This window comes from Pleurodeles waltl, chromosome 3_1 (genome assembly GCF_031143425.1).
Source record: "Pleurodeles waltl isolate 20211129_DDA chromosome 3_1, aPleWal1.hap1.20221129, whole genome shotgun sequence".
Lineage (NCBI taxonomy): Eukaryota > Metazoa > Chordata > Amphibia > Caudata > Salamandridae > Pleurodeles > Pleurodeles waltl.
The window spans coordinates 957,660,773-957,677,826 of NC_090440.1; the positions used below are offsets into that span (position 1 = coordinate 957,660,773).

General features: G+C 44.8%; 1 protein-coding gene across 1 annotated transcript in view; it reads left to right on the top strand.

Annotated features, from left to right (window-relative positions):
- Nucleotides 1-17,054, top strand: part of LOC138284807 (uncharacterized) — a 353,976-nt gene that overhangs the window by 112,806 nt on the left and 224,116 nt on the right. The window contains exon 2 of the mRNA XM_069223976.1: nt 9,176-9,250. Within this exon, the coding sequence (XP_069080077.1) occupies nt 9,199-9,250 (52 nt within the window). The 5' untranslated portion in view covers nt 9,176-9,198. The remainder of the gene's footprint in view (nt 1-9,175; nt 9,251-17,054) is intronic.

Sequence of the window (17,054 nt, forward strand, 5' to 3'; positions counted from 1 at the left end):
ATATGTAGTAATATGAATCCCAGAGTGTTCCCTCCAGGAGCAACTCTGGGAAGTGTTGCATGGTCAAGTTAAGGAACAGTATGTATGAGGCCCACTTGATTTTAGTGTGGTGCCATGTTATCCGGTGCCCTTGGAGATGCTCTAGTGCGTTGAGCCTGACCTGTAGACATATGATAGAGAAGGAGGAAAGAAAAAGAGTAAGAATAGAATAGAGATAGAGACAGAGAGAGCAATAGCAAATAAAAGGAGCAAACAAAATAATCAAGTTGGTGAACAATCCCCAAACCAACCCCACTCTCCACCCGTCCCCTGAAATGCAACTAAAGCGCATTTCACCACCCCTTATATCTTATTGGGAGGCCAAGTGCCACAGGCAGACCTGTCCCAACCCAAACGAGTACCTACTTGATCCAGATAAAAGAAAACACACCAATATGTTGTTTTAACCTTGAGCACAATCCTAATATAACAAGAACACAGAATAATATGCAATAAAAAAGCTTTAGCAAAGCCCATCCCTCTTCAGTCATGGTGGGAGAAAGACACTGGTGTACCTGCTGTAGGGGGCATGGATATTTGATTGTAGATAGGGTGTTTTTATTACTTGGAGGAAAGAGTAGTGAGCACAGTAAAATGCTGTATTAGCAGTATCCTTGGCGTCCTGTCTGCCAGTTTCTTGGGCTGGGTCGTGTATTGGCAAGTGGTTGCAATTTCATTTCCAAGCTTGCCCCCAGGTCCGATTTAGATTTATTCAGGAAATGTGGTACTGGTGGCACCCCTGTGATCAGCCGTGGTGGGGTGTTGAGATGTGTTTTTGAGATGATGAGGCAACACCTGGGCACAGAATTGGCTATGCAGCGCTTGCTGTGCGTGTCTGTCTTCTGGTCACTGAAGTCCACGTCCGTGATATGGGCAGTATAATAGTGATTCATATGCGGACATAAAATGAGATCTGCAGTTTGCTATGGCCTTCCTAGGCTTAAACTTTCTGGCTTTTAATAGTAGAGGCCCCAGTCAAGTTAGAGTATATAGGTATGGCGCTGCGTATAATCCAGTTTTGAACTATCAATATTTCAGCCTTTGTGTTAATGGCGTAGACATCATGCTGAGGGCAGTGGCCATCATGACTAACTCCCACACTGAGGCAATAGTAAGTAGGCTGGAGGTAAGGAACTTTGCAAGGTGAGACGCCTTGTGTGCAGTACTGCGTGAGGTTCTGGAATAACTTTGTGCTTGTTTACACATACCTCAATGATAGAATGCCACATAATGTTTACCGCTTTGAAAGCAGTCACCAAAATCCATTGATTCCCTCACAGGGCTGCCAGTGCTATGGATTCAGTATTGTTTACTTGAGGGCAACAAGTTCTATTGGTTGCTGTTCCTAAAGCAGACCTCAGTGGGCGGTCAAATAAAGCTGTGTCACACTCACATTAGCTCCAATAATGGCTGTAGCACATGATCACTACCTTTGGATTTCTAAGTGATTTCTGCTGTATCAGGAGACAGTGCCTCTTCCTATTTGATGCCGGGGCTGGCACAGAGAAACATTGAAGAGTCTTGTGGCACACAACAGGAATTAAATGACTGATGGAGCTACAAATAGTGCTGGAGAACCCTTGGTCCTTCCAGAGTGTAATCGGCTTTGCTAGTAGACCCCCATTTCTCCTACAGCATATGTGGTGCACACTTCCATTCGCAGCTTGCACTTGGTGACGACCACCGTCTTGTTTTTCTTCTCAAGTAGGAGTGCTCAAAGAATCCAACAAAATCCTCTGGGTGTTGTGAAGGATCGATGTCACTCAGCACATTACTGGGTTCTGTGTGCTTCTGTGCATCGTTTCAGTTCATCACAGCCACAGGGTGTGCCCCGGGTTATCTATATAGAGTATTGGAAGGGGAGCAGTTGGTTCAGGCTACCATCTTGCTCAGACTCAAGCTGCGCTCCCTGGAATATCTACAAAGAGGATCATGAGCAGAGCAGTCCGTTCAGGATGCTATATACATCATGATTGTGACAGAGTAACCCATCCACCAAACTCTAAATCAGGCCCTTAGGCATGTACAAGGCCATTTGGGGCCTGGTGTCTAACACATGGTCCATAGTATTGTGTAAGGATTACTGGGGATTTCATATACCTCAAAGGGCACCCAAACAGATTTTCAAAGTGGCCAAACCACACTCCCTTCTGGGGTATTTCTCTGTACTTATTTGGTACTTACCTATAGGCAAAAAAACACACGAAAAAGACAGTACACTTCTTCCTCAATGGCTCTTCAAAGCAATTTGAAATTTTTTTAGGGTTATGTTCAACTTTTTAATAATAGTAGGAGTCTCGGAGTGATCTGGACATTTTGTAGGTAACATCCACACACAGTAAATGTTGTAGGTAACACCACAGACATCTTGTATAGTCGTCAAGTAATCTGGAATGAAATCGAACAGGAACAAATTCCTTGGGGCTCAGTACTCTTGTAAAGATGTCAATGGTAGCACTTGCTCAACAGAGCAATCATACATGTGAATGGCTTAACATCACCAGGACAAAGATGCTTTTGTTGTAAACCTGGGGTCCAGGAAACTGAGAACGTTCACTTCCATATGAACTAGATACCCCCCACGGAATCAGGGGAGCCATTATCAGTGTTTTGCACAAATCATTGGCCTGACCACTAAGGGATGAGAGGGAGAGTATCTTTACTATATTTTCATCTACAGTAACCAAAAAGGCATTTGTAGACTGTTGTGCATCTTAGTGGCACACTCATATTTCAGTAAGTTAATATCACGAGATAGTCTCAATAAAACCTTCTCACCACTGTTACATTTATATGACTAGCAGCAGAGTTCAAAGGCTCATGTTAAGGGAGCTTACTTTATCTGTACGGGTTGAACAACAAATGTTTAAGACCTAGCTTTGCCTCATTCCCAAGACCTTCAATGGAGCCATAATCCTTCAGTGCATTAAAGAAGTCTGCTCAAATATGTCATTCAGATGTTTCAAATCAAACATCTCAGACAGTTCCCCAGTACACAACTTAGAGCCTCAAGTGCATATTTACAAGCCCTACGCGCCAATGGAGCCTCATGTTTTTTTGATGCTCCAGCGGTGAAGACTGCAGAACCAAAACTATGAGGCCACGCAAAGCCACTTTGTGTGGCTTTTCATGGCCTCATATATATGGAGGAAGGCAGGGCCAGTCGAAGGGTTTTTGGGGCCCCGTTGAAAGGGAAGATATGAGGTCCCTCTTAATTGGTGTGTTATCACAAGAAGGGACATCACAGAAAGTGAAATCACGGGATTTTTAATCTTCTTTGGTATTGCCAAGTGACAAGTGTGGATATCAGTAACATGGATAAAAAGATAAGTACCAAAATGAAATATGTCTGTCTATATTAAATCTGGATTAAGTTGATTACATTAGCCACATTGAATAGAAAAACTAGGCACAGGTCTCACAAAGATGTATTTCCTTATTCAATGTTAACTGATTGGTTCCAGGTTAGTGCATTTTTAAAGGTCCAGAGCACTGCGGAATAATAAATGAATGGCATCGCTATGGTAAAAATTATGCAACCAGGTACAGTAAAAAAAAGTTGAGCTCAAATATATGTATCTTTTCAGTTTTATTTGAAAGCTGGGTGTGACTCAAAATATCATAAATATGATGTAGATATGCCATATGTAAACACAAGTCAAATACAGAAATGTCACAGATAGGCAACGGATAGCCAGAAAATTAAAGTATTCCCCCTACTTTGAACCAAAGCTTTTATGGCACCAAGCAAGCCAAGCAAGTAATCTCACCCCTCCCAGCCCTAGGTATGGCAAGTTGCTGCATTGCCTTACTCTGCATCAGGGGGCGCCCCATGGACGTTGCAGTGGGTTTCCCTGTGCAACACTCATGGATTTTGATGCTGCCCCAAATTTAATAAATGATATAAACCTGGGATAGCACCAAAACCTTACACCTCCCAAGGGAAGGCGTAACGAGGAGACATATTTGTATTTGTCCTCGTTCTGCAGCACACATAGAAAGAGGAAAATGCCTCTCCGGATAGTTTTTGTACAGGAAGGTGACTCTTCCTGCACAAAACAAATCCTGCATACAACGCAGACACCTTTGCACCACAGTGCAAGGGTGCCTAAGTTGACACTAGGCACCAAATTGTGTGCCGGCGCCGTGCGGCAGGACAAGAATGCAGCTTATTTCTTAAATAAGGTGCATTCCTGCCCTTTCACATTAGAGTAGGGCAGTGCCTCAAAAAAAGTTGCAGTGCTGACCTACGCCAATCGGTTATGCCCCTCAGTCTGTACGTCGGATTCCCCTTCAGCAGGTTTAGGCCACTCTATGCCTACTGGACAAGGCCTCTCATCCAGGTTTACCCTGCCTTCTCCACATCTTTCTTTGGGAAACCCAGTTACATATTCTCAGGGGCAGGGCACACAGACGCCATCTAACAATACCAAAATCCTCAACTTAGATTCAGGAGAATTTTTGCCAAGGAGGCACTCAACAGGAATCTTAACATTCACTTGGGGCAATTGCTCAGCCCCACTCTATAGTAACTTCTGCCTAGGGTTAGCTGTGCCTCTCTCACTTCATTATCCCCTAATGTGGATGCTGCTGGAGCTAGTACTCAGACTTCTTCATATGTTCTACTGTCATAGTTTTGCTGATCACATCATCTCTGACTTCAAGCAAAGAGCCCGCATTAGTGGAAGCTCTTTTCCATGAATCTTACTGCTTTCGCCTGGGCCTGAGCCAAGACATCGGGACGTACCTCTAGTTCACACATGGAATTTAGTGGTACCTTGGCTGCTAACTTCCACTGCATCAGTAGTTATTTGGAAGCCCAAAGACCTCACACTTTTTTCCTTGTTTGTACCACATAAACGTTGCTGCCCTGGAGATAAGTCATCTGGCTGTCCACCCAATTTAGAGTGGTTGGTCAGATGGCCTTTCTTGCTATCCTTACGGTACTTTAAAAATCAAAAACAAGCATTTGCATAGCCAATAGATGTCAGAAATGGGAGTGCTTAATTAAGGGTATGCAAGAAGCACTTTATTATTGACACTACTTAAGTTTGGTTGCTCTGTAAAAATTGTTCCCTGCATAAAGAGCTGCGCATTTGTGTCACTTCATTTATGAAAATCGCCTTTATATTCCAACAAATATGTTTAAACATTGACTACAATAACGCTTACTTTGAAGTGAATAGCTCGGAACTATTCATAACAGTTAATCCCCTCTGTCCTTCGATTGGTAAAGCCCACTCGAGTTCCCCACCGATAAAACAACTCAGGGGGTTGAGTGCCTACAGCATAAGGCACGCAAATCAGAATTTTAAGCTCCACAAATGCCTCCAACTTTTCACTCCAAGGCAGATAAAAAAGGAGTACCACTGACATGCAAGTTGAGAACGTTTATTAATCACCAAGAGAAAATGCATGCTTTGGGAGGCGCTATACGAGGTACACACATCACACTTAAAGTTAACTTGCATTCTTACTGCGTTTCGTCCCTTTGCTCAACAAAAATATCACAAATCTGTACAATGAGACACTCCAGATATCTTGATGGGTGGTTGCCATGGGATAAGCGCAGGTAAAGGGACAGTGCATATAGGCATCAATCACATGCAGTTGATACACAGTGGGGTGCGTGAGCAGACGGGTGTAGTTCCTGAAGCACAGACTGCGCATGCAATAAGAGTCTATGCATGTACCACATTAAAGGTCATGGAGACAGCGACTGCATTTAGCTGCACACACTGGTGATGCAGAAGACATGTAGGCAAAGAAAGGATCATATGGCAAAGAGCAAGGGTTCCAGCCAAACAGTGGGTGCAAACTGGGGATACTATAGGCCAGCCAGTGGGGAACAGAGGCAATGATCACATGAACAGGACGCACATCAGGGGACAGTGGAAAGATAATCATTGACAGGGATTACAGGGCATGGGAGCAGAACTACAGTGACAGGATGCGCACCGACCAATGAAACATAGCCAGAGTTTGCAATGATAGAGTGAGCACAAAAAATTGAGACAAAGGGCCTTATTACAACATTGACGGAGGGGGTTTCCTCCATCACAAATGTGGCGGATATCCCGCCCGCCGTATTATGATCTCATTATATTTAATGGAGTTCGTAATAGGGCAGACGGGATATCCGTCACATTTGTGATGGAGGAAACCCCTCCCTCAAGGTCGTAATAAGGCCCAGAATCCTGGGTGCCAGCACACACTGGGGGTACAGTGGACAGATAAACTAACAGTAGTCACAGGGCATGTGGGCATGGGGAGCAGAAACACAATGAGCAGATACTGAGGCACAGTGTGCAAAGGCAGGTTTACAGTGAGACACTGACTTTGTACGCAATGTGAGTTGAATGAGACACAGGATTGCAGGTCATGAAGGCAGCGATCCCATGCAGTGGATACAAACTGAAGGCACATTGGGTTGATGCGCACAGAGAGGAACCACAAAACAAAGGATGCGCATTTGGGGAATGAGCACACATTGGGACACAGAATATTGACCTGGCCATGAGGTAAGAAGAGGAGGATGAACACCCGTTCAGGCACAGAGATTGGGAACCCATGCAGTGGACACAAACGGGAGCAAAGACGGCTGGTGAGCACAGGCAGACATACTGCAAGGACGCAGGGATACAATGAGCACATATGAGGGAGCAAAAATGGCTGATGGTGGGCAGATAATGGGCAGAAGACATGGAGGCCTGTGGTAAGAGAAAGAATGGGGATGAACGTGCAGAGGGTCACATAGATATGGTATACCCTGGAGATGCAGGTGGAGGGTGATTACACACTGGAGACATGGGTAAAGTGATAGGGTGAGTAGAGACAACAGATCATTAGGAGTTTGGCCAGACTCTGAAGAACAGATCCTGGAAGCAGTTATCCCACTCAGTAGACAGGCACTCAGGACATAGTAGGAGATTGGGCAAAGACAGGGTAAGATGACACGGTGACAGGGGAGGTACATTGATACAGCAGATGAACACGGAGCACTGGCTGAATGGAACATGGAGAAGGGATGCAGTGACAAGATGTGCAACAACTGGTGAAACACATTCGGGGAATGCAGTAGGAAGAAGATTAGGTATCAGCACAAACATGGGGCCCACTGGTATAGACACAGGAATGGGTGACCACAGGCAGGTGTGTGGTGAATGTAGCCATCAGAGGGAGAAGATACACACCAGAGCACAAGTTCAAAGTGATCACAGAAAGAGAGAGTTGCAATAAGGGGTGCCTAAGGAGCATGGACATGAGATGCAGCAAGTGTTTTAGCTGACAACTGTGCAGAGGGCACAGAGGCAGCGATTACATGCAGCTGGCACACACTAGGAGTGTAACAAGCAGATAAATAAAGCCGCAGGGGTGGGCTAAAGAGTTATAGGGATAGGCAGGGCATCCTCAATAACTGAACTCACTTTCTCCCACCACCACCTTCAGTCCGGACGGTGCCATCTTTCTCAGGTCAGCTTCTTGCTTCCGGGTTTGTGGGCGTATCCTGGGCCAACCCTCATGTCATAACAAACTCATCAGAGGGAGTGTTGATGGCACAACTAGACATGGCCCCCTGATAAGTTAGAGTGGGTGTGCCGTACACAGGAGAGAACATCAAAATATGAATAAAAAATAGAAAGATTAAAGAAAAAGCGAAACATTGTAAATGGGAGACAAAATAAAGAGACAGGCAGGTGAAAGTCGGACAAAGGGTTCCAGGGTAGGGCACAGGTGGAGAGCAGAGTTCGGGGGAGGAGAGCAAAGGTGTGGGTTGGAAATGGCAACAACGAGTAACATGCTGTAGGATAGGAAGCAGCAGCAAAAGAAACAAAGCTGAGCAAGTCCAGGTGTGTCATACAGGAATAAAAAAGTAGTCAAGAATCAATGCAATAAAATGGCGAATATGTAGTGGTACTTGGTCGCTGTGCTCAGGGAGGGCTAAAGTCAGACAGAGGCATGATGCATGCATGTCATGGACCAATCGGTAGAAGGAATAACAGAATGACGTGGGAGCCAGCAAATGGCAAGCCTATGGGTGGGCTGAAGCACACAACAGTAAATACAGCATGTCTCGGTTCAATGCAGCGCATGCACGCCGTTTAAAGCCAAGACCTAAAAGAGCAATGTCCTTCACCATGTGAGAAATCTCCAATGGTGTAGGGGCCATTAGTTTTACATTTTTCAAAAACAAACTCTTGCTTTGAGAGTTTATTTTTGAATAATATAAAACTTTCAAAAGTTTGGTCAAAGTGTCAGTCGCCAATGATGGCTACCCCCAAACTTTTCAATGGCTTTGCATGAAAGTCTGTGAGGGTGGTTCATAGGGATCCATAGAGTTCACTGCAAGGTTGGTGGTGAACTCTCAGTATTGCAGGTGGAGGAAAGGCAGGGTGGTAGGCGTGAAGTCCTCCGCCATCCCAATTGCCTTTATTCCGTCTGCCAAATTCTAAATCAGCCTCAGTCTTTCTTGCTGAGCCTTTCAACATCATGGACATTTGTGTTCACACGTTCGCCCCTTCACATGGTGAGTCCCCGTCCCACTTTGATGACGACTGATCTTTAAGAACATTACAAGACAGCGTGGAAGGAGACTTTCCTTTTCCGAGAGAATGAACACTTGCATTCTTCTCAGTCATTTTTATGAATATTCGATGTAATTTTAACTTTCTTGGTATCACTTTCAATTCTTTTTTGATCAATGTTTTTCATTGAAGCGTTAAAGATACTCCTACTTTCAACCCAAATGCTTTGGGAAGAATGTCAGGATTTTATTAAGGGACTTTATTGAAAGTCTGAATATTCCACAGTGAGATTTATGGTAAGTGTTTGTACCTGTCAGATTTCAACCCAAGCACAGACACTGTCTCATGTTCAGTGATACTTGGGATGTCTAATCTTGGAGAGGGAAAATTACCTGTAATAGTAGCGTCTATTTCATGGATGTGTGGATTAAAAATCTTGAGAATTGCTTGTCAACTGCACAGACTTGGTAGAAATGAAAAAGTGACATTGTGTTTGGGGGGCTTAGGAAGGAACTTGCATGTGCGAGACCCAACTTGTTCACCTGAGTGCTGTTAGAGAAAGGCTGACTCTGACAATGTGAGTTTTAATGTTCTGTATGTCTTCTTCCTAGAGCACTGAGAGTTGGCAAGATTCATGTACTACTCGAAGATGAGACAAAGGAGTTACCTGATGCACTCCTTACAAGGTAATATCACCGTGGGGTGAAGTGATCTCTAGTATTATGTGTGTCATCTCGGAAGCCCAGAACTCAAACTGTTAAAAACAGCAAAATGCAGAAGCATCTTTATATTGGCACCTGATCACTGATGTGCCAGAAACCATTCCGTGTGTGCGATGTTCAATTTTACACAAGTGAGCCAGCACTGTCTGCTTTTTCATGACCTTTTGATAAGTTACCCTGACTCATCATGGCAAATGCTAACTATAGAATTATAGTCCACTATTGAGCAGGGACGTCGCCCCCCTAGCCAACAGCCAGGAGATGAAAAATATGCAGGGAGGGGCGGGGCTGGGTCACAGGAGGTGGGAGGGGCGAGGAGGAGAGAGTGCACCCAAGTGTAGATGTGTGTTTGGCTGGCTGCCTCAGGCTGGCCAAACACACATGCGCACTTAGGTTTCTCGAGCCGAGCTGTGTTGAACAGCTGGGCTGGAGAAACTGCACAGACCCCAGGGCTGTATCTGAGCAGCAGTCTGAGCCGCTCAGACCGATCCTGGAGCTGCTTTCATGCTTTATGTAGCATGAAAGCAGCGCCAGGATTGCTGGGGAGCCTTTGCTGGTGTCCCAGCAAATGTTGGGACACCTACCATCAGAAGCAGAGGAGCGTGGCAGCAGAGGAATCGGCGGGAACGGCGGGAAAGGTAAGTTTAAAAAAAAAAATGTATTGTTTCTTTTGTCCCGCTCCCCCCCCCCCCCCCCCTTTGACATTTGCGGAGGCCGCCGCTGCTGTTGAGAGTCCGTCCTTGACCAGGGCTCCCAACAACGACCTATAACAAGGGCTTTGGTTGCAAGAGGTATACTTATCAGGCTGAAGTAGTGCACACACTGGGAACGAAGTATAGCCAGCCTACGTGTTTTAAGGGTGTTTATATGTTAAAGTCACTTTGCAAAATCCTGGAGGCAATACTTGTGAAATTACATTCAGAGATGCTCACAAACATTGGGCTTGGCAAAGAATGGAATAAGCGAGAAAATGAGAAGGTACAAGCAAAGAGATGGAAAACGACAAGCTGGACAGGTCCTTCATGAGTTACTGGTGATTTTTATATTCTGAGTTGCAGAAATGGGCTTTTGGCAGTGAAATCTCTAATAGGGGAGGTGAACCTCAGTGGTCCTATTTTTGACTAGTATTTTTAGTGTAATGATGAACATGGGTAGCATAAGACTGTGTACAATGAGCAAGTAATAACGGGCATTCTCATCCTGAGTACCAAAAATAACAATAGGTCACCAGTGATTAGGTGCACAGGACTGATGCGGTTCAGGAAGGAGCAAACCACACAGGAGTATCTCATAAATTATTTATAAGAAATCTCCCAGCTCCCCACATCAACTAGCTGTTTCCCTCCCTTCCCATGTAAAGGATCATGAATCATACCCATAACATTTTTGATCACAGTATGCAGTTCTCACCAGCTAAGTCCATAACACAGAAAAATATGGTACATCTGGTAATGCTTTTTCTGGTTGATATCCTGAACCCACAGATTTTTCAACATTTTAATCATCCGAAGAGCCAGGCTAGATGCAGAAGAATATTATAATAGCACCTGCATGCTGGTATGTGACACTGTCAGCCTCTGTCTTGGCTCTGTCCCACTACAGGTATGATGACACAGAGCTGTAAATAGGCACCAGCCCTGCCCTGTGACATCTAATTTCCTGCTTATTTCCGTAGCCTTAGAATCAAAAAAATGATTAAAAAGACTGATGCGACAACTGGCAGTAAGAAAATCTAACTAGGCATCTTTTTAATCCTGAAAAGCTCCCTCCACAGAATGGGGAGGTTGGTATTCCGCAATATTCTTCTGATGGATACTTCTTCCTACAGATTCCTTACCTTTAAGGTCAGCACCATAGCCCCCCCCGAAAGCAGGTAGGCCTGAGGAGTGGACCTACTGCAGGAAGGCTTGCAGAACAAACAGACAAAATGACGGTCCATGCGTACCTGAGATTCGATACTGGAGTGTCTGGTAAAAGTTTGGATGGACACTCACATAATGCTTAGCGTAGGTCCAAGATAGGAACTCCTAAGCTAAAGCTGTGGTTATGGTCTGTGCTCTAAAGGAGTGAGCTCGAACCCCTCAGTCAAAACCAACAAACAGTTAATTCATTAATATTGTAGCTCTTAGGCCCATCAATATTGAAGCTAAAGACGCCTCAATGGTCCAATGGTTAAAATCCCTCCTTCTCCTTGAATGAATGTGAGGGAGAAAAGAACTTGTGGGCTGTAATGGATAGCCCCAAATGAAAGGGTGACACCATTTATGGAAGAATGAATGTGTTCAAAGATTCAGGGCCAGATTTAAGGGAAAATGACAGTGTGCGAAACTACGTCAAATTTGGCAGCGTTGCGCACTGTCATTTAAAAACAATGCAGGGATGGGTTATATTTAACAGAATACAGCGCACCCCTGTGCTTCCCCCTGTGCCAGCGCTAAATATGCTCCCTTGCGCCAATGCAGCAATCCTTGTACCATTGTGCAGGGATGGCTGTTTTGAAAGGGAGATTGTTTTGTGCAGGAAGGAACACCTTCTTGCACAAAAACAATATTAAATGGGGATTTGGTCTCACTCTGTGTGCTGGAGAATGCAGCACTCAGAGAAAGAGCAAAAAACAAGGAGAAATTAAAGCATTTCTCCTCATTGCGCCCTACTAACACCACCGTGGATTTTGGCACTGCCTCAGGTTTACGAAAACTCGTAAATCTGGGGCAGCATCAAAATTCAATGGGTGTTGCTGTGGCGAAGGAAAAAAACTGAAGCTCAGAAACAAATCATTCCAACCAAACAGGCCGGATGACAAAATGAACAGAAGTCTTCAGGGAGAGTTTCAAGGAAGAACAGACAAGAGCTGGGCATTGAGAAACAGACTGTAATGAGGGAGCAAAAAGCATGGAAGCAATTGTGACACCTGTTTAACCTGTTCTGGTCTCTTTATATAGTAATAAAGATGAAGTGATTGCTACAAGAAACAGGAAGTAATGACCCAACATGCTTCCTTGGGAGACTCTAACAAACTAATACAATTTCATAGACTTCCCTCATAACAAATAATATATGTCCTGGGATAGTTCTCTAAAGGTTTATTTAAGAAATTAAATAATCTTATGCAGGCTAATTTCTGAAAATCATTGCAATGGCACAGCAAAAGCAAGCATTTGCAATGCAATGGGCCTCTCATTTGCTCGAGTTAGAGTATTACCGTTTTAAATTCCTAACTGGACTTTTCTTGAGCACATAAATTGAAATGAAAAGTAAAACAGTTGCAAATTCAAAGCACCAGGGCTGCATGAGCATGAGTGTGAAGGAGAGAGATAAAGAGAACAAGCATTTGCAATACAATGGGTCTCGCGTATGCTCGAGTTAGAGCTATTAGTGTTGTAAACTCCTAACCGGACTTGTCTTGCCACATAAACTGAAAATGAAAAGTAAAACAGTTTCACATAAGCAAGCCGACTGTCGCCATTAGCGTGAAGGAGACACAGAAAACGAAACAGAAGTTCACTCACAGAGAAACGTACCAGCAAAAGTGCAATTATCCATGTAAGGGCAAAAGTGCAATTATCTATGTAACCGGAAAAAGTGCAATTAGCCATGTAAGATGGTCGATATCATGCAAAGCGCTCGACTACTGCCCAATGAGATTGCGCTGCCTACGAAATATACACAAAAAGTAGTCCAAAAAAAAGTATGCTCGAGGAGGGCTAAACACCGGAAAAGGCATGACCTATGCATGCCTTTCACTATTCAAGTCAAGCGAATTTTGAAAGGCAAGCCCACAAATCAACCAAACTGATGGGTGTGGTTACAAGCCCGTAGAGAGATAACAACAGGGACAGAGCACTTTGCGTGCTTGACCGTAAATAGAAGTTTGCTCGCAGTCAAACATATGGGCAAAACTGCAAAAAATCCATGTATCAGGGGCGATGGCCAAGGCGGTAACAAATCTCCCCGAAGGAGGGACAAACGTAAAGCATTTACCAATGATGATGGATTTTTGAAAGGCAATCCCACGAATGAGTGAAAGTGATGGGCTTGAAGAACTAAGGCCCATATTTATACTTTTTTGCTCTGCATTTGCGTCATTTGCGTAATTTTTTTACGCAAAAGTGGCGCAAACTTACAAAATACAACTGTATTTTGTACGTTTGCGCCGCTTATGCGTTAAAAATGGGTGCAAATGCGGCGCTAAAAAAAGTATAAGAGTTTCACAAATGCCACACTTCCAGCGAGTCGACTCGCCCCAGATGCCCAAGCGCGACCGTGCACAAAGCCAGCAATAAATGCCAAGAAAAGATCGTGACCCGACCAGTCCTGCGTCCTCAAGCAAGCATAGGACGTGTCTGAGTGTGCGCATGGGGGAGTGCTTTGAGCCACAGCACTTTGTAGTAATACGTGTCCATTTATTTGTCACAAGAGAAAACATATTGAAAGTAGAGTGCTCAAATTACTTAAATATTCAGGAATGAAAGTCATTTGCGAAGCATTACAAGGGGCCCCATCACATAAGCATCAGTAAATTTATGGAGCCCAAGAAATAGGTTATTTGATTTCTTTATTCTATTGGGCGTTACTTTTCAATGAAAGAAAAATAAATGTGTTATTGATTGAAATAGCGTACTAGGCTATGTACATGCTTTTCCAGCTGAGCAGGATTAGTGTGATTCTTTCATTGTAGTATGCGCCCTGCATGATACCATTGTTAGCCTTGTTTTACTATTGACTCGAAGGGTTAACAAATTACTTCCTGCTAAGAAACATTTTGGCTTCATTTTCCCACCTGCGTCTATAATTGAGAGCTCCTTGTGGGAAGTGGGGGGTTGAGAAGGTGACTGCAATATGTCTACTCACATCAGTCCCTGGTGTTCTGAATAAACACAGATTTCCTTGCTGCAGGGCACATTGCAGCATCTCAGGGAATACAGCTGTATTGTGCACGGCAGCGCTTCTTTTGAAAGTCAGGCCTTACTGCAATATATTTTCTGTTCACATAAATAGAACTTAGATGTGCAAAAAAGATGCAGCTGCGGGGGAATTAGGAACTGTGGAATTTTATAGTGGCAAAATAAACTAACTTTGGTGATAACACCACTGTTAGAAATGGGGTTTTAGGTTGCAAGTGTAAGCACCAAAGCCAGGCAGAAGACACCACTCTAGTCATGGCAAGTCAGTACCACACCAAAGATAACCTGTGCTCACCCCCTGGTAGCTTGGCACAGTGCAGTCAGGCTTATCTCCAGAGGTCATGTGTAATGCGTTGGAATATACCACAAAAGAGACTCCACGCTGGTTTATCTAAAAATATATGTATTAGATTGTAAATATATTCTTAGGTCACAAGACCACACAGGTCATAAATATGATGCAGATTGTGCAGTTACTGAATGGTTCATAATATCCTACTAATGCATGCCCCCATGACACATTATATTATTAAATGCAGTTGGCTGTAGTACAAGCAGACACATAATAATGCAACCTGGGTGAGAGACCAGGCATATGACACCTTATCAGTCATCACCAATGCATGAATCCTACTATCCCTCTGAAGATACCAATGAGGATAAACCCACATAGGTATAGGAACCTCTGCCCTGCTATTAGTGGGATTAAAGTACTCAGGGAATCAGGCTGAATCCAGTACACCTATAAATGAAGAGGCACTGGGGATCCTTGTGCTCCTATGATACTTGATAAGGTCAAGGTATTAGTACCGTAGAAATGGTGATATTATGGGTCAGGGTAAAACACCAGGCTTTCCAGGGTGGGTCCATTACCAATGATGCTGTCACAATGAAAAGAGTGCACCCCACCTTAGCTAAGCCGGAGCGCAGAACTGACAACGCTCCTTTTAGGTTTCTTATGGTACCTGTGATGACTCACCCCACGTCCCCTGGCCTGGATGAGAAATTCGGGCTCCTCGGGGCTGAGGAAAGTGACACTTCCCCAGCCCTCTCAAAACCGGGTACCTTCTGGGTCTGGTCAGGCTCACAAGGTGATTGAGGCCAAGAGAACAGTCCCCCCTCCTGACCTTCACTCAGTGACTGTGTTCCTGGTGGGGTCTGGGGTTCGGGGATCAGGATCACATTGACAGGTCCACTCCCCTGGGGCCACAGAGGAAGGCTAGTGTGTAGGCCTCAGAACTGGGGCCTGAATCCTGAGAGTGCAGCTTCCCCTTGGCTATGTGCTCACGACGCAGCTTCAGAGGTTTCCTCTGCGCCACTTGGCTCCCATGGCCCCCTCAGTTGGCACCAGCATGTTGACAACTTCCTGGTAGCTCCGGGAACCCAAGGGCCTTGAAGAGAGGTGTCCCTGTACAGGGAAAGTCTCTGTAGGTCAGGCATCTTGGTCAGCAGTCACGGCATAGTCCACAGGACCTGGGGTAGGTGGTGGGTCCCAAGGAAAGCACTCTGCATGCGCTGGGGGCAACAATAAAAGTGCTCTTGCAGAGGGGAAGTGTGGCGTGCTTCCCAAATGCTGATGGCAGAATTCCAGTTCTCCAACACAACTTCCACCCCAGGCCACACCACCAAATAGGGAAACTCTCTCCTCGTGTTGGGGACTGAAAAACGTTCACCACGCTCTAATTTGGAAGAGAAGGCAAGGCACTCTAAACAGTGCTCCCTACCTGCTGGTTGTTGATAGCACAGGGCAGGCCAACACACCCTCGGAGACTCTTGGGGACAAAGACAATTAGAATAGTCCAGTCCTTCTCCTTGAAGGGTAGGTACAGCAGGCCAACACACAGAGCAGCAACAAAGTGGCAGTCCCTCCCACAAGTCAGCACACAGCAGCTGTAGGCCAATACAGCAATGTAGTGCCAGGTGGCAGTCCTTCCTGACAGTCCAGCAGTCCTTCTTCCTGGCAGTGTCCTTGTCCTAGCAGAGTTCCAAAAGTGCTCTAAAATCATGGGGGCAGAGCCTCTGTACTTAAACTCCAAAATGTCTTTGTTCAGCGGTGACTTCAAAGGAACCCTTTCAAATGTAGCACAACCACTATAAACCCAGCCTTGGCTCCAGACATCAGTAGGGGGTAATTCAGGCCATTGTGTGAGGACATAGCCTATTGACATATAAGGTGTGAACGACCCACCCTCTCCCCAGCCCAGGATGACCATCAGTATACAGATGGAAGCAGATGCCTCTTCTGTCACACCCAGCCCCTCCTGTGTTGTGGCTGTTGGGAAAGTATGACCAAAGTGTAGTTGTCACTCTGCCCAAGATGTGGATTAGAGTCAAGCTGCATAATAATAGAATAATAAGCACATTGAAATGCCCACTTTCTAAAAGTGGCATTTTCTAAAACAAGAGTGTAAAATTAAACTGCACCAGTAAGCAGAATTTCTCAATATCATTCCAAACATGCCAATGCTACTCCTTTCAGATCAGAAGTTACCACGTAAACATATATATGGGAATTTCCAATGCGCCTGTTATGAGAGGAGCTGCCCTCGTAGTAGTGAACATTGAAATAGGTTGTTTGTCAATACTAGGAAATGGAAAACATGACAGTAAATGTCTTACCTTTCATATACACAGCACCTTGCCCATGGGGCTATCTAGGGCCTACTTTAGTGGCGACTTAACTTATGTGTACTAAATGGGGAGTTTAGGCCTTTGCAAGTAGTTTGAATTACCAAGACGATGTAGCACTAAACTGTGCAAGCAGGCACTGCAGTGGCAGGTCTGAGATAAGTTTGAAAGGCTTCTTCTGTAGGTGTCGCAATCAGTGCTGCAGGCCCAGTAGTAGCTGGCCCTGGGCATATGGT